Source organism: Osmerus mordax, chromosome 1 (assembly GCF_038355195.1).
Source record: "Osmerus mordax isolate fOsmMor3 chromosome 1, fOsmMor3.pri, whole genome shotgun sequence".
Classification (NCBI taxonomy): Eukaryota; Metazoa; Chordata; class Actinopteri; order Osmeriformes; family Osmeridae; genus Osmerus; species Osmerus mordax.
Window position 1 is genome coordinate 23074869 of NC_090050.1, and position 17738 is coordinate 23092606.

Below are 17738 nucleotides of genomic sequence, written 5' to 3' on the forward strand. Positions count from 1 at the left end.
CCCAATCTGGCAATACTCTGACCCGTCTTCTGTTACCGTGTCAACGGTCCAGCAAAGAGAGGTTTTAGGTGACGCCGGGATGCAGAAACTGAGGCGATATGTATCTTACAGTTGGTCTGTCTGCCTCAGACTAACCTGAGCCAGCCGAAAGCACAGCCAGGCGTCCTGTTAAACCGTCAGTACACACACTCTCACACACTCACATCCAGTCCCCTGACGCCATCTCCCCCCCCACGACAGAACACAGAGGACAGCGCTCGCATCTCCATCACCTTCTTCCGTCTCTTCCGAGTCATGCGATTGGTCAAGCTGCTGAGCAGAGGGGAGGGTATCCGCACCCTCCTGTGGACCTTCATCAAGTCCTTCCAGGTGAGCTCCGCCCCTCATTGGATAGTCGCCTCTTCTCAGGACAAGTGCAGGATTCTTATTGGTCTTCGTACCTGTCTGTCTCTCTCCTCACCCAGGCTCTGCCATACGTAGCCTTGTTAATAGCCATGCTGTTCTTCATCTACGCTGTGATCGGCATGCAGGTGAGTCTGCCCAACAACAGGAAGTGATGTATCACCAGCAGCAGCACAGTTACAAATCATCACCACTTCTGGTTTAATCAAACATCTACGTATCCTTCTCAATACTCGTCAGTTGCCTGGTCGTTGTCGACCATGTATCGGCAAAGTTTTGAGTCGTTTCCTGTTTCAGGTGTTTGGGAAGGTTGCCATGGTGGACGGCAGCCAAATCAACAGGAACAACAACTTCCAGACCTTTCCTCAGGCTGTGCTGCTGCTATTCAGGTGGGTGGAGGGTGATGATGGGTGGAGGGTGATGATGGGTGGAGGGTGATGGGTGGAGGGTGATGGGTGGAGAGTGGAGGGTGATGATGGGTGGAGGGTGATGGGTGATGATGGGTGGAGGGTGATGGGTGGAGAGTGGAGGGTGATGATGGGTGGAGGGTGATGGGTGGAGGGTGATGGGTGAGGGTGATGGGTGGAGAGTGATGGGTGGAGGGTGATGGGTGGAGGGTGATGGGTGGAGGGTGATGGGTGGAGAGTGGAGGGTGATGATGGGTGGAGGGTGATGGTTGGAGGGTGATGGGTGGAGGGTGATGGGTGGAGAGTGGAGGGTGATGATGGGTGGAGGGTGATGGGTGGAGGGTGATGGGTGGAGAGTGGAGGGTGATGGGTGGAGAGTGGAGGGTGATGATGGGTGGAGGGTGATGGGTGGAGAGTGGAGGGTGATGATGGGTGGAGGGTGATGGGTGGAGAGTGGAGGGTGATGATGGGTGGAGGGTGATGATGGGTGGAGGGTGATGGTGGAGGGTGATGGGTGGAGGGGTGATGGGTGAGGGTGATGGGTGGAGGGGGAGAGTGGAGGGTGATGATGGGTGGAGGGTGATGGTTGGAGGGTGATGGGTGGAGGGTGATGGGTGGAGAGTGGAGGGTGATGATGGGTGGAGGGTGATGGGTGGAGGGTGATGGGTGGAGAGTGGAGGGTGATGGGTGGAGAGTGGAGGGTGATGATGGGTGGAGGGTGATGGGTGGAGGGTGATGGGTGGAGGGTGATGGGTGAAGGGTGATGGGTGGAGGGTGATGGGTGGAGGGTGATGGGTGATGGGTGGAGGGTGATGGGTGGAGAGTGGAGGGTGATGGGTGGAGGGTGATGGGTGAAGGGTGATGGGTGGAGGGTGATGGGTGGAGAGTGGAGGGTGATGATGGTTGGAGGGTGATGGGTGGAGGGTGATGGGTGGAGAGTGGAGGGTGATGGGTGGAGAGTGGAGGGTGATGATGGGTGGAGGGTGATGGGTGGAGAGTGGAGGGTGATGATGGGTGGAGGGTGATGATGGGTGGAGGGTGATGGGTGGAGGGTGATGGGTGGAGGGTGATGGGTGAAGGGTGATGGGTGGAGAGTGGAGGGTGATGTGGGTGGAGGGTGATGGGTGGAGGGTGATGGGTGGAGAGTGGAGGGTGATGATGGGTGGAGGGTGATGGGTGGAGGGTGATGGGTGGAGAGTGGAGGGTGATGGGTGGAGAGTGGAGGGTGATGATGGGTGGAGGGTGATTGGTGGAGGGTGATGGGTGGAGGGTGATGGGTGGAGAGTGGAGGGTGATGGTTGGAGGGTGATGTTGAAAACAGTTCCACCCTCATTTGTAAACCAACCTACCCTGTTGGCTGGTAACACGGGCGGCGGGCTGCGTTGCGTGTCTCCGTGGTGACAGGTGTGCGACGGGCGAGGCGTGGCAGGACATCATGCTGGCGTGCGTGGGGGGGAAGCTGTGCGACCCCGAGTCAGACTACCACCCAGGAGAGGAGATGACCTGCGGGAGCGGCTTCGCCATCATCTACTTCATCAGCTTCTACATGCTCTGCGCCTTCCTGGTACCCACACACACACACACGCACGCACACATGCATACATCATCTACTTCATCAGCTTCTACATGCTCTGCGCCTTCCTGGTACCCACACACACACACACACACGCACACACACACACACATGCATACACACACACACACATGCTGTCTCTAAAGCTTTTGTTTTGCCACTTGTAGATTATCAACTTGTTTGTGGCTGTCATCATGGACAACTTTGACTATCTGACTCGTGATTGGTCCATCCTTGGCCCACATCATTTGGATGAGTTTAAGAGGATCTGGTCAGAGTATGACCCGGAGGCTAAGTAAGTGTGCCTGTCTGAAGAGCTGGGGTTCAGACAACACAACCCAGTGTGTCAGCCTCTGTGTTTGTCTCCATGTCCAGTCCTGTGTTTGTCTCCATGTCAGTCCTGTGTTTGTCTCCATGTCAGTCCTGTGTTTGTCTCCATGTCAGTCCTGTGTTTGTCTCCATGTCAGTCCTGTGTTTGTCTCCATGTCAGTCCTGTGTTTGTCTACATGTCAGTCCTGTGTTTGTCTCCATGTCAGTCCTGTGTTTGTCTCCATGTCAGTCCTGTGTTTGTCTCCATGTCAGTCCTGTGTTTGTCTCCATGTCAGTCCTGTGTTTGTCTCCATGTCAGTCCTGTGTTTGTCTCCATGTCAGTCCTGTGTTTGTCTCCATGTCAGCCTCTGTGTTTGTCTCCATGTCAGTCCTGTGTTTGTCTCCATGTCAGTCCTGTGTTTGTCTACATGTCAGTCCTGTGTTTGTCTCCATGTCAGTCCTGTGTTTGTCTCCATGTCAGTCCTGTGTTTGTCTCCATGTCAGTCCTGTGTTTGTCTCCATGTCAGTCCTGTGTTTGTCTCCATGTCAGTCCTGTGTTTGTCTCCATGTCAGTCCTGTGTTTGTCTCCATGTCAGTCCTGTGTTTGTCTCCATGCAGTCCTGTGTTTGTCTCCATGTCAGTACTGTGTGAGGCGAGACTCTCCTCCTGTTAGCAAGTGTTTGTTGATTAAACTAAAAGCTCTTCCTGTGGCCCTGCTGGCTACCCCTCTCTCTCTCTCTCTCTCTCTCTCTCTCTCTCTCTCTCTCTCTCTACCCACCCCTTCCCTCCCCCTGACTACCCCCCTCTCACCCCCCCCCTCCCCCTCCCCCTCCCCCTCCCCCTCCCCCTCCCTCTCTCCCTCCCTCTCTCTCTCCCTCCCCCTCCCTCCCTCCCTCCCTCCCTCTCCCCCTCTACATCTCACCCTCCCTCTCGTCCTTCCTCCTCCCCCCATCATCCCCTCCCTCCCTCCCTTCCTCCCTCACAGGGGCAGGATTAAACATCTGGATGTTGTCACTCTGCTCCGTCGTATTCAGCCTCCTCTGGGATTTGGCAAACTGTGTCCTCATAGAGTGGCCTGCAAGGTAGTCTCTTTAGCCCTATATATCTCTCTCTCCCTGTCTATCTCTCTGTCTCTCTCTGTCTCTCTCCCTGTCTCTCTCTCTGTCTCTCTCCCTGTCTCTCTCTCTGTCTCTCTCTCTCTCCCTGGCTCTCTCTCTTTTTTTTCTATTCTATCTCTGTCTCTCTCCCTATCTCTATATCTATCTCCCTGGCTCTCTCTCTCTCTCTCTCTCTAAACATATATATCTTTTTTTCTTCTTTCTTTTCTCTCTCTGTCTCTCTGTCTCTCTCTCTCTCTCTGCTCATCATCACTATGTAATTGTCCTCCTTCTATCTCTTCACCTCTGTCTCTCTGAGAGCCCAGTGTGTTTACGTGCTCTCCCTCCCTCCCTCCCTCCCTCCCTCCCTCCCTCCCTCCCTCCCTCCCTCCCTCCCTCCCTCCCTCCCTCCCTCCCTCCCTCCCTCCCTCCCTCCCTGTGCTTCAGAGGCTGGTGGCCATGAACATGCCCCTGAACAGTGACGGCACCGTCATGTTTAATGCCACCCTGTTTGCCCTGGTGCGCACGGCTCTGAAGATCAAAACTGATGGTATGGGACACACACACACACACAAAACCACACACACATCTACTTCTCCCCCCTTTCCTGTCTCTCTCATAATATCACATTTCATTAACAAAGCAGACATATGTATATAAATATATTTAAAAAAAACAGACCAAAGTGGCAAGTATGACGTGTGTGTGTGTGCTGCAGGGAACCTGGAGCAGGCCAATGAGGAGCTGAGAGCCGTCATCAAGAAGATCTGGAAGCGAACGAGCATGAAGCTGCTGGATCAAGTGGTGCCCCCTGCTGGTGGTCAGTGGAACTGCTGCTGTCATCCACACACATCCCTCTTTCTGCCTCCATTCTCTCTCACTCCCTGAGGCTTTCCTTAGCGACGTGCTGTGTGTGTGTGTGTGTGTGCGCTTGTCTGTGTGTGTGTGTGAGGTGTGTAAGTGCTGACCTGACTGTGTGTTAGGCTTGCATGGCCTCGTAGACCACTGTGCCATAGCATGCTACTGTATGTCTCTCTTACTAAACAATCTCTCTCTTCCTCCTATCTATCTCTATCTCGCCCTCCCTCACCCTCTCGCTCTGTTTCTCTCTCTCACACACTTTCTCCGCTTGAGCTTTTTCACAGCTTCTGTTCCTATTAATGTATATCTGTGTTAATCAACAACAAAAAAATACTCTCAAGTACTTCAGAATATTCTGAAGCAGTTCTGTTTTAGGCTGGTGGCATGGAACTAGTGTTGCCCTCTTCTCTCCGATCTCTGTCCCCGTTGAGCTTGTTTAAAGTGACCCAGACCCCTGCTTCAGAATCATTCTCACACGCACACACACTCTGACACACGTATACTGACACACACACACGCACACACACTCTGACACACACACACGCACACTCTGACACACACATACTGACACACACACACACGCACACTCTGACACACACACTCTGACATGCACACACACACTGACACGCACACTCTGACACACACACTCTGACACACACACTCTGACACACACACTCTGACACACACGCACACTCTGACACACACACTTTGAAACACACGCACACTCTGACACGCACACTCTGACACGCACACTCTGACATGCACACACACACACGCACACTCTGACATGCACACACACACGCACACTCTGACACGCACACGCACACTCGCTTACTCACAGATCATCAGCTCCCACATATTTCCTCCTCCCTCTAAAAGGGATGACTCTGCTCTCTCTAACACACTCACCCCCCTCCAAGCAGCCAGAAGCAACGCCAACACTAATGTACCCACCTGTATGCAAACTGGAGTTCTGCTTGCTTGCATGTGCTGACTAGTCCAAACTAAACCTGAAAGTTCCTCCGTTGTTCTCGAGGCCTAACCAATCGATCAGCGCCTCTGGTGTTCATCACATCAGCATGAAAGACGACGTTCTGCCGACAACCTGGCGACGGTCCTAACAAATCACCTTAGCAACAGCTTAGACTTTAGCAACAGCAGTTCCTACAGTCGTAACATAATTACAGTTTCAGATATGCGGTAAAATAGTGTGAGTCAGATTGTCCGACATCCAACCTTTCCACTATATCCAGGAAGCAGACCTTGTGGTCTCCTTCAGCTCTGCTGGTGTGCTTTCTCTCTCTCTCTCTCTCTCTCTCTCTCTCTCTCTCTCTCTCTCTCTCTCTCTCTCTCTCTCTCTCTCTCTCTGTTTATCTCTCTTTCTCTCACTCTCTCTGTTTATCTCTCTCTCTCTCTGTTTATCTCTCTTTCTCTCACTCTCTCTCTCTCTCTCTCTCTCTCTCTGTAATGGAGGTTGGATTATTTTAGGGACAGCTCAGAGGACGTATCTAACCTTCAGCAGAGGTCAGGTCTAGACCTTTCTGTCTGAGGTGTGTCATTCAGAGGCACTGGTAGATAGATCTACCTCCCTAGAATGTTCTGGAATATCAGCTCTCTCAGAGCCACAGACATGTCGTGTGACGTGTGAGGATTGAGGTACAGTATATACACCATCAAGATGGATGTATATTCTAACTATTCCACTTTTTTCAAATAATGCTTATCCGTTGGCCTGACTGTTACTGTAGTAGTAGCGTTGGTCCAGAATAACCATGTTATTGTTAAAACTGTAATTAGGTTGAAGTTTGAATACTTCAGTAAAACCTCATCAGTACTTCAGTAATACTCAAGTAGTGTTTTTGTAGCGTTTCATTAATCCTAGTTGTATTTTCAAAATATTCCAATTTAATTTTAATATTACATCTTGGAGGAGGTAATTTTCAGTAGTAATACAGTACTAATTCTTTAGTATTTCAGTAACAACCCAGTATTATTTCAGTAGTGTTCTGGCAGTATTTGAGGGAGTAGAACTCGGGAAGACTCTATTTCCCAGGGTGCTGTGCGGTGGCGTGCTGACACAGGAAGCGTTTGTGTGGTCTGTTCACTCAGATGATGAGGTAACCGTGGGGAAGTTCTATGCCACCTTCCTGATACAGGACTACTTTAGGAAATTCAAGAAACGTAAAGAGGAGGGGCTGGTGGGCGTGCACGCCTCGGAGAACAACACGGCCATCGCCCTGCAGGTGAGTGTACCTGTGTGTGTGTGTGTGTGTGTCTGTGTGCCTGTGTGTGTGTGTGTGTACCTGGGTGTGTGTGTGTACCTGGGTGTGCGTGTTAGAGAAAAAGTGTGGATAAAATGGGGGTCTGAAATATCTTAAATAACTGTAGTCAATATAATTCATTTCTGTCATGTGTCTTCCTGTGGAGATGTCACTTCCTCTGCTAATGTTGTGGTTTATGATTCAGCAGGTCAGATCATGATCAAACCCCCTCAGACAGGACTCAGTTGTAATAGTGGTGTACAGTATGCTGTTGTTTGGGAACCCTGTACATCCAGTACATGTTATTCCTATATCTAGAGGGTCTATGTAATATCTAGTGCATGTGGAACTTGTGTAGTGTGTGTGTGCGTGCCTCACTGTGTGTCTACAGTAATTATGTAGAGGGTCTGTTTCTCTCTCTCCACCCATCACTGTCATTAGGTGTCCCCATGTTCCACCCATCCCTCCATCGATCAGGTCAAACAGCTTGTTTCTGTTTCCATGTGACTGAGCTTCAAGGTGCTGCCTGTAACATTTGTGAATCCAGAATTACATTTTTTTATTTTTTTATTCTTCGTATTTTTGGAGTTCACGTTGAAATCGTGACTCTCATTTGGTGCTTCACAAAGTTCTAGGTTATTGATGTAGCACCAGATTTTTTTTTTATATTAGTAAAACCTTTTTTTGATTGGTACATTCTATTTAAACGCATGCTTTTGAATATAGCCGTAAGCTAACATTGATTTTATTGGCAGCCCACAATGTTACACTCTGCACCTTTAAACTGTTCTTGTTGACAGTAATAGTCCTCTATCTGTCTGTACCCTTTTGCCATTTGGACACGCGCTCATAGTGTGTGGACTATGAGCGTAATCTAACCATTCAGTACGCATAGACAAGGTTTTCTTTTAAACGGTTTTATAAAGCAGATCTAAAGATGCCACACACAGATAATACCAATTGAAAAGGGCACATTTGTCTGTCTCTTATGAATGTTCTCATCTCTCATAGTCTGTCTAGTATTGTTAACGTCAGGTTTTTACGTCAAACAGCAGAGGACGTGTGCTCTGATTGTGTGTGTGTGTATCTGTGTATGTGTGTTAATCTGCTTGTGTGTGTGTGTGTGTGTATGAAGACAGGTGTGTGATTGCGAGAGACTTCTTGACTTGAAGGAGACTCTCCAACCAGCCCTTAGCCTTTCTATTGTCATGGTTACAGGCTGACTCTCCCACCAGCCCTTAGCCTTTCTATTGTCATGGTTACAGGCTGGCCTTCGCACACTTCATGATATTGGGCCGGAAATTCGCCGAGCGATATCATGTGACCTGCAAGATGACGAGCTAGTAGACTTTATCCCAGTTGAAGACGAGGAAATTTATAGGGTAACTGATTCTATATTACATGTCTGAGAGGGTAAATCTCCTGTGTTGTCCTTCACATGAATTAGTAATAATAATAATAACCACGGTTCATCACATATTATATAAAGAGTAATCGCTAATGGCAACAAACACATACTGCAGGTAAACAGGGAACTGCTCTTCACTATACAGTAAACCCCATATGTTCAAAATGGTATTGTGTTAACTTTTGTGGAAACTGATGACATCAAACTATTTAAGTAATCGATGCTATTTCTTTTATGAAATAGTCAATTATAATATCTATTAATTGATTCAATTTATATATTTTTTTTCTTCATTATTTATTTTTAACAGATTAATTAGCTTTATGTAATCAGTTTCCATTAATATTTATTTTTGTAAACCTAATATCAGGGTTTACAGTGGAGAGTGGATGTACTCAGCCTTGTAATAATAGGCAGTTAAAACAATCTTTCCTTTGCAGTTTTAATTTTGACCCCACATTTCAGTTGAGACCTACGAGCTAGAGTAAAGTGCTGCCATTCCACTCACATAACATCACAAGCCATGAACCAGCTTGTCAAATTATTTTCCCGCCCATACGATTTCTGAAAAGAGAGAAATACAGCAGCGAATACTCACATCACCCCCTGAGCATGTCAGCTGACCAGCCCTCATCTCACATCAGCCAATCAGCTCTCCGATTCGAAACCCCGTGAACTTTTGACCCCGAACGTTCCCTCCCCGCAGCGTAACGGCGGCCTGTTCGGTAACCACGTCAACCACATGAACGGTGACCACCGGCGCTCGTCGCACCAGACCAACGCCACCCAGCGCCCCCTCCAGGTACAGCCCCCGCCCCACTATGCCCACATGGAGCAGCCCGTGGGACGGCTGTGCCGGGCCAGTGCCATGTCCCATCCCAACCACCACCACCACCATCACCACAACTCCTCCTACGGCAAGTCTCCCAAGTCTACCAACATCAACCTCAACAACGCCAACAAGTCCAGCCTGTCCAACGGCGGGCACCGTCGCTACTACGAGCACGCGCCGCCCGCCAACGGTTACCCGGGACACCGCGGCGGTTACTACGACTACGACAAGCCGCCCCGGACGCCACAGGGACAAAGGTGACCTCACGCTGACCCTCAGCCATCTCTTGGTCGCTTTCGTGGAAATGGGTGTGTCGTGTGTGATGGGTGGTAGGAGGCAGGTGTGTGTGTGTGTGTGTGTGCGTGTGTGTGTGTGTGTGTGCAGGGGGGAGGGTTGTGGGGTGTGTTTTGAAGCTTCGCATGATAACAAATGTGTCCAAATGAAACTCCTCCGTCCCCTTGTCCACCCAGGGGACCCTCGTCCAAGTCCCCGTCCCCCATACAGCGGTCTCCTGTCCTGTATGGTGTCACCACATGAGGCTTCGACACATTAGAACGCCTGGGCCTCTTTAGCATGCCACGCTACCATGTTACGGCACCATAAACGCCATAGTGTGTTCCATAATAGATATCCCACCTTAAACACAGGAATCAGCTTCCCTCTTCAAACCTCCCTCGTCGCTGGCTCATAGCTCCCGTGCCTTCAACTGACCAATCACAAGCTCCATTTTTACAACCGACCAATCACATGGTCCATTCTTACACCTGACCGAAAGCGCTCTTTTTTTCTTTTAACCACCGACAGTTCGTTCTCATATCTGACTGTCTTTGGACTTCCATTTCACAAGTGGTCAAATGCCTTCATTTGATGTGACGGATTCATCCCTTATTTTGATGTACTGTAGTTGTGGGGTTAACTGCTTTTTCCTTTCTGTCCAATCAGGAAAGACTTTACATTATGTAGATGTACGATTTACATTTAATATACATTGAGGTTTTTTTATGTACAGTATGTTTGAGCTCAGCTGAGATTTTATGTAAGTATGTTTCAAACTGCATTTGAACTGCAATCGACCCACAGCTATAATACACACATCCTACCAGCTTTATCCTCTTTCTTCAGCGATACATATATAACAATACTGTATATCCTTCATATACTGTATGAGGTGTGTATATATATATGTCACCCTCCTCCCCCTCCCCACTTTTTCTCTCTGTTCTCCTCCTCCCTTTCTCCTGCCTAACCAAAATGCTTTCTCTCAACCCATCCCCTCTGCTCTCTCGGACAGAAGGCGCTACTATGAAACGTATGTTAGGTACGTCCCACCTCCCCAGGGTACAGCTGCGCCCGGGTGTGTCCCCGTCTTGGACGCGTGTTTCCCCGACGTGGAGGGAACACAGCTCTGTTGGCTGGTTCTTTTTTACCTTTGTCTTGACCTGCATCCCTGCTGTGCTGTTGGTCCGTGTCAGAGCTGGCTACACACCCCTCCCCCCCATCCCTCCCCCTCTCGCGGCCCACTCTCTCACAACCTGGACGGTTGGAGAGGAACTGGGAGAGAGTGGGAGAGAGAGGGAGGGAGGGTGAGAGAGAGAGAGAAACTGAGAGAGGGGGAGAGATGGAGAGAGAGGGAGGGAGGGTGAGAGAGAAAGAGGGAGGGGGAGAGAGAAAGAGGGATGGAGGGAGAGAGATAAAGAGAGGGGGAGAGAAATAGTTGGAGATGGAGATAAAGAGAGAGAAGGAGGGAAGGAAGGAGAGGGAGGGAGGGAGGGAGGGAGGGAGGGAGGGAGGGAGGGAGGGAGGGAGGGAGGGAGGGAGGGAGGGAGGGAGGGAGGGAGGGAGGGAGGGAGGGAGGGAGGGAGGGAGGGAGGGAGGGAGGGAGGGAGGGAGGGAGGGAGAGGGAGGCCTGACTGACCAGACTCACAGACCAGCCTTGCTATGTGCATGTGTCAGCTTGGAAGTTAGAGCAGCAATGACTCTGAGAGCTGATGCCCTTGCCTTGCCTTGAAGGACTCTTTAATCCTTGGAAATGTCTTGGGACGTTACCCATCACCCCTATCTACCCCTGTCTACCCCTATCTACCCCTGTCTACCCCTATCTACCCCTGTCTACCCCTATCTACCCTGACCAGTAATCCATAAAAGCAATTTGGTCACCCTCTGCTATGTTGATAAAAAGGGTGTATATCTGATATGAGACTGAATGACTGGCGTCTGTTATTTTGTCTTGAGAGCATTTGTTGTGGAGCAAGGCTCTTTGTTATACCTGGCTGACTGCTTCCGTCCCACCTGTTGTCTTGAGAAGGCTGTGGTGGTATTCATTTATTTTGTAAACAGGCTTGTTTGTGTTTTTTTTTCAATTAGAATCTTTATTTAACCAGGTAAAGTCTCACTGAGATTACAACATGTCTTCTCCAGAGAGACCTGGTAGACGAGGGCATTGTGTTGCAACGCTGCCCCCTGGAGGCTTGCATCTGCATGGCAGTGCATGGCCTTATCCCCAGCCCTGAACCCCCTCAACCAGTACTGCCGACCTTCCCCCTCTAACCTCTGACCCCTGACCCCTCCCAGGGGCCACGGGGGGGATGGACACCACCCCACCATCCGGCGCGAGGAGGAGTTTGACGAGGACCGCTGCTCTGGCGAGTACTACAGCGGGGAGGAGCTCTACGAGGACGACAGCATGCTGTCAGGAGACAGGTACCTCCTTCTGGACCAGGCCCCTGGCTTCTCCTTAGAAACGCTAGACGTGTTTGTGAGGTTTATCCGACACCGTAACCTCATCTCATCCTGGGCCAGTGATGCAGTAGTGTGTAGTATGGTAGAATGTCATGTGTAATATGTTAGCGTGTAGGATTGTTGTATGTATAATGTGTGATGGTAGGGTAGTATGTTAGTATGTATTATGGCAGCTTGTAGTGTGTAATATGGAGTAGGGTAGTGTAGCCAGTGGATTGGCTAAGCTCACTCCTCGGTTTAAGTACAGACCACCTGTGCCGGTGAGAAGCTAGCTTTTCGTTGGCGTAGCTAGTAGCGGTCGCTCTTGCGCAGTCGGTGGTGCTGAGGTGGAACCCATCTGGGCGGTAGGACGTGTGTGTGCTGACGATGTAGCTCGCGTCTCCGTGACGACGACGTAGCTCGCGTCTCCGTGACGACGACGTAGCTCGCGTCTCCGTGACGACGACGTAGCTCGCATTTCCGTGACAACAGCATGTCACCCTGTGTCCAGGAGGTCCTACAAGGAATGTCTCGACAGGTACCAGACCAGCGACACAGAGTACGAGACGCCCCGGGGATACCACCACCCCGACAGTTACTACGACGACGACGAGCAGCCCCTCTACCACGACCCCCGGAGGTCGCCCAAGAGAAGACGACTGCCTGCCACTCCTCAAGGTGAACTCCATCTCCCAGAATGCACCTTAGCCAGGGGCTGGGGGGTACAGCGGCCCATGTAGGTCGACTGTAGTCCTGGAGATTGAAGTTACCCCAGTCATGGTCCTAAGTGATCTGGACACACTTTCAAGCACCTCATTTCTCAAACAGTATCTGAGATGCGTGTGTTTGCTCCCTCTAGTGGGGAGACTATTCAGTGCTTTCCTGCATGGATAGTCACACTCACTGCTGTCCCCCATCCTCCTACATCCCTCCTCTCCCCCCTCAGATCACAGGAGGCCCTCCTTCAACTTTGAGTGTCTGCGAAGACAGGGCAGCCAGGATGAGCTGCCTCACCAACGCACTGCTCTCCCCCTGCACCTCATGCAGCACCAGGTAACACACACCTCATGCAGCACCAGGTAACACACACCTCATGCAGCACCAGGTAACACACACCTCATGCAGCACCAGGTAACACACACACACACACACCTCATGCAGCACCAGGTAACACACACACACACCTCATGCAGCACCAGGTAACACACACACACACCTCATGCAGCACCACAAGCAGGACGCAAACGTCTCCCCGTCTCCTAGGTGATGGCGGTGGCGGGGTTGGACTCCAGCCGAGCCCACCGCCTCTCCCCCACCCGCTCCACCCGCTCCTGGGCCACGCCCCCGGCCACGCCGGCCAGTAAGGAGCAGTCGCCCTTCTACACGCCGCTGATCCGCGTGGAGCGCTTGCGGCGGGAGAGCGCGGGCAGCGGCCCGGTGGCGGTGAGGAAGAGCTCGTGGTACACGGACGACCCGGACGCCCGACGCCCCTACTCGCCCCTACACCTGCAGGTGCCGCCCGAGTTCCGCAACCAGTACCTCCAGAAGAGAGGCAGCGCCACAAGCCTAGTGGAGGCGGTGAGTCAGGGGGGAAGGGAGTGGGGGGGGGGAGTAAGTCAGGGGGGAGGGAGGGGGTTAGGGGTGAGTCAGGGGGGAAGGGAGTGGTGGGGGAGGAAGTAAGTCAGGGGGAAGGAAGGGGTTAGGGGTGAGTCAGGGGGGAAGGGAGTGGGGGGGGAGGGAGTAAGTCAGGGGGAAGGAAGGGGTTAGGGGGTTGGGGAGGAGGAGTTAAGTCAGGGGAAGGAATTGAGTCGGGGGAGGGAGGGGGGAATGTTGGTGAGAGTGGGGGGGAGGGAGAGGGGGTGGGAGATGTTGAAGAGAGGGGAGAGAGAGCTAGTAACTATAACTGTGTCAATAACACCAGTCGTGGTCTGCACCCTCCACCCATCCCGTGCCGTGGAGCAGGTGTTGATATCGGAGGGTCTCGGCCGATACGCCACGGACCCCAAGTTCGTGGCCGCCACCAAGCATGAGATCGCCGACGCCTGCGAGATGACCATCGACGAGATGGAGAGCGCCGCCAGCCACCTGCTCAACGGCGGCGTGGCCCCCGCCCTTAACGGCGTCACCGTGTTCCCCGTGCTGGCGACGCCAGACTACGACGCCCAGGACCCCACGGCCAGCTACAGCGACGAAGAGCCGGAGGCGGAGCCTCGCACCCCCTACGAGGAGGACCTGGCAGACGAGATGATCTGCATCACGACTTTATAGCATTAGCTGGCTAACGGACGCTAGCTAACTGACTATGGTGCACGTCGCAGACCGCTGTTGTAGATGGATAGTACAGAGAAATGCATCTATTGGCTCACAAACCAAAAGAAGTGCCTTTTTTACCTGGGAGGAAATTAAAAAAAGGCACCTAGCATAATAGAGACGCATTGGCCCCGCCCACTCACGAATACACCAACTGCCAGGATGGAAAGTGATGTTTGTCAATCCCGGAGCCAGGCACCGCTATTGATGCTGGGAAACCATCTCCCAACCCTCTCCCCCCCCAGCCCCACCTCCACAACTCTCCCCCCCTCCCAGCCCCACCTCCACAACCCTCTCCTCCCCCTCCCAGCCCCACCTCCACAAGCCTCTCCCCCTCCCAGCCCCACCTCCACAAGCCTCTCCCCCTCCCAGCCCCACCTCCACAACCCTCTCCCCCTCCCAGCCCCACCTCCACAAGCCTCTCCCCCCCCCTCCCAGCCCCACCTCCACAACCCTCTCCCCCTCCCAGCCCCACCTCCACAACCCTCTCCCCCTCCCAGCCCCACCTCCACAACCCTCTCCTCCCCCTCCCAGCCCCACCTCCACAACCCTCTCCCCCTCCCAGCCCCACCTCCACAAGCCTCTCCCCCCCCTCCCAGCCCCACCTCCACAACCCTCTCCCCCTCCCAGCCCCACCTCCACAACCCTCTCCCCCTCCCAGCCCCACCTCCACAACCCTCTCCTCCCCCTCCCAGCCCCACCTCCACAAGCCTCTCCCCCTCCCAGCCCCACCTCCACAAGCCTCTCCCCCTCCCAGCCCCACCTCCACAACCCTCTCCCCCTCCCAGCCCCACCTCCACAACCCTCTCCCCCTCCCAGCCCCACCTCCACAAGCCTCTCCCCCCCCCAGCCCCACCTCCACAACCCTCTCCCCCTCCCAGCCCCACCTCCACAACCCTCTCCTCCCCCTCCCAGCCCCACCTCCACAACCCTCTCCCCCTCCCAGCCCCACCTCCACAACCCTCTCCTCCCCCTCCCAGCCCCACCTCCACAACCCTCTCCCCCCCCCAGCCCCACCTCCACAACCCTGGCTAGTCCCTTGATAACGTGTGTCGATGGTCACAGTGCGGAGATTGACACCAGCCAATGACAGATCAGAACAACAGCGTGTCATGGACCTATCGGCAGTTACGTGAGCTACTTGGGGGCGGGGTCTCTAAGGGTGATGACAATCAGATGTACGATGTCATTACCATGGTCACTTTATTAAGGTTTTTTGGCATATCATGCAAGTTTTCAATGCAACCGTAGAGAGGCATGTCTCCCCATCCCAAAAGCCAGGAGAGCATTTAGCTTGACTCCTCCCTTCCAGTCTCAAGAGCAGATCATGAAGTGTGGCTGTCGGCACGTCACAACAGGAAGAGCAACGATTGGCATGCACCAGTATATGCAGGAGATGTCACTCATAGTTATAGCATTATCAAAAGTGGAAGTTCTTCGAAAACGCTTGAAGATAGCTAACAGCATTTGTGATAAACGCACTAGCAGGCAGGTTATTTTTAATTTTAGAATAGCCTGGTTAATATTTCATAGTAGATACGCTGTACATGAATTGTATTATATAACAAAATGTATACAATTATACAAAAAAAAACTTTGTAAAGAGATGTTCTATATTTTGTAATTATGTACTATTTGAAAGAATATCAGCAATACAGACCCTAACGAATCCTATTATGTTACGAAAGTGGATTTGCGTTATTTTGTTATTAGGTACGATATACGATCATTTTTATTTGCCTTTTTCTCTGTCATTTATTTTCGCTCATATGCAGCCTTGGTTTGTCTGTGAGGGCAGTGGTTTTTCGGTTGTGCAACACAACTGCACCAGATATGCAAAAGTATTTGTTATTGTTTAACGAGCATAGTGTCACACGAAGTTATTCGAAAACGTTATTTCACCAAACTAATGCCAGTTCTGCAAGGTTTGACCCCTCTTCTAAAGACAGAGAGAAACTGGAAGGCAAGATGAAAGCCGAAAAGATGAAAACTCTTCCGAGATGAGGCAGTCAGGTGGCTGAGCGGTGAGGGAGTCGGGCTAGTAATCTGAAGGTTGCCAGTTCGATTCCCAGCCGTGCGAAATGACGTTGTGTCCTTGGGCAAGGCACTTCACCCTACTTGCCTCAGGGGGAATGTCCCTGTACTTACTGTAAGTCGCTCTGGATAAGAGCGTCTACTAAATGGAAATGGAAATGAGGTGCGTTTGGTTCGGAGCCCTGTGTTGTGCCGAGGGGGTGCACAAGAAGCAGTGAAAAGTGTGTTTAAAAACGACGCGAAATTGGTTGATTTCCACGTGCAACTTGGGTTTAGTTGATCCCGACTCAAAATGCCTTTCTGCTGCTGACATTGGGGAAAAAAAATATATGTTAAATGACAGAGAGGAACCGAGGCCTCCGGTTCTCCTGTAGAATCCTGGGGGTTCTCTCACACACAGAACACACACCTCCCTGGTGTGACTCCACCCACCCTCTGAACCGGATCTTCCGAATCACTCAGCCTTCACGTTGTCCTCGCGTGTGAGGGCTCCAGATCGGGCCCTCCAGGGGCCAGTGACACATCAGGGCTGTCCGCCCGCAGGTGAGACACCAACGCTGACGCGTTCCTGTGTCCCTGACACCCGGCACGCCTGCAGGGTTCTGGTGACGTAGCTGAGGAGAAGCTAAGCAATACAAGCACCACCCCCCCACCCCCACCCCACCCCTCCAAGTCTCCCCCCTTACTCTCAGCACCTTGGGTCCCTGCATCCAGTATACCTCGCCAAGCATCGGGGAAGGGCAAGTAAACATATCAGCGTCTCTGTCTGTCTGCAGTGTCTCCGACCCAGCGCTGGTGGATTATGTGTCAGTAGAAACAAGCTGCCCCTTGGACTCTAGTCTGGGATCACGGGTGGATTGGTGCTGGGTCTAGGAGCAGTTTCAACTCGGAGTATCGCTTGTACTAAATGGCTCGGTACAATTCATGAACTCCCTTGTTGCCATCGAGTGTAATGTAGAAGTTAATAATGTAAATGCGTCACAAGAGTGAAACAGTAGATGTTGAATACTAGGATGTTGGCTCTTCCAGGTACTGGAAGAGGTTAGCACAGATGATGTGTCAGTTACAAGACCTATGGGTTCTGTAGTCCATGAGTGTTTGATTTGTAGTTCATGAGTGCTCCGCGCTCAGTCAACCGAATACTGTCATGAAAATGTAGGTTTTCCTATTTGTGTGCACATTGAAAGGGCTCTTTGAATTGTTTGTGAGTAAACAAAATGTTTTCTGGTTCTTTTCTTGTTGACAACTATGACGTGAAAAGGACCTATGTGTATTCCAGGCACATTGTTCTATTCGTAGCAATTACTGATAAACTGAAGATATGCATTATTTTGTAAAAGACTTTTAAGAAGATGTTGAACTAAAGATAAAAACCAACTTACTTTTACCTCATGTCAGGGATTCCTGAAGAAAAAAAAAAGAACAGAGAAAATGATTTGGATCGTTCTATACCAATGGAATTTAAATATTAGCACATAGCTGTTTGTCTTTGCACAAGTAACTGTATAGTGATTTTGTTTCTCCTT

General features: G+C 51.5%; 1 protein-coding gene across 1 annotated transcript in view; it reads left to right on the plus strand.

The window, feature by feature from the left end:
• Window positions 1–14136, plus strand: part of LOC136941954 (voltage-dependent L-type calcium channel subunit alpha-1D-like) — a 76755-nt gene extending 62619 nt beyond the window's left edge. The window contains 17 exon segments of the mRNA XM_067234686.1: window positions 241–369; window positions 465–530; window positions 700–791; window positions 2214–2373; window positions 2550–2677; window positions 3677–3773; window positions 4236–4338; window positions 4507–4608; window positions 6759–6892; window positions 8176–8292; window positions 9025–9407; window positions 10442–10468; window positions 11722–11850; window positions 12407–12546; window positions 12815–12921; window positions 13132–13446; window positions 13831–14136. Coding sequence (XP_067090787.1) covers window positions 241–369; window positions 465–530; window positions 700–791; window positions 2214–2373; window positions 2550–2677; window positions 3677–3773; window positions 4236–4338; window positions 4507–4608; window positions 6759–6892; window positions 8176–8292; window positions 9025–9407; window positions 10442–10468; window positions 11722–11850; window positions 12407–12546; window positions 12815–12921; window positions 13132–13446; window positions 13831–14136 — 2535 coding nt within the window.
• The last annotated feature ends 3602 nt before the right edge of the window (window positions 14137–17738 follow it).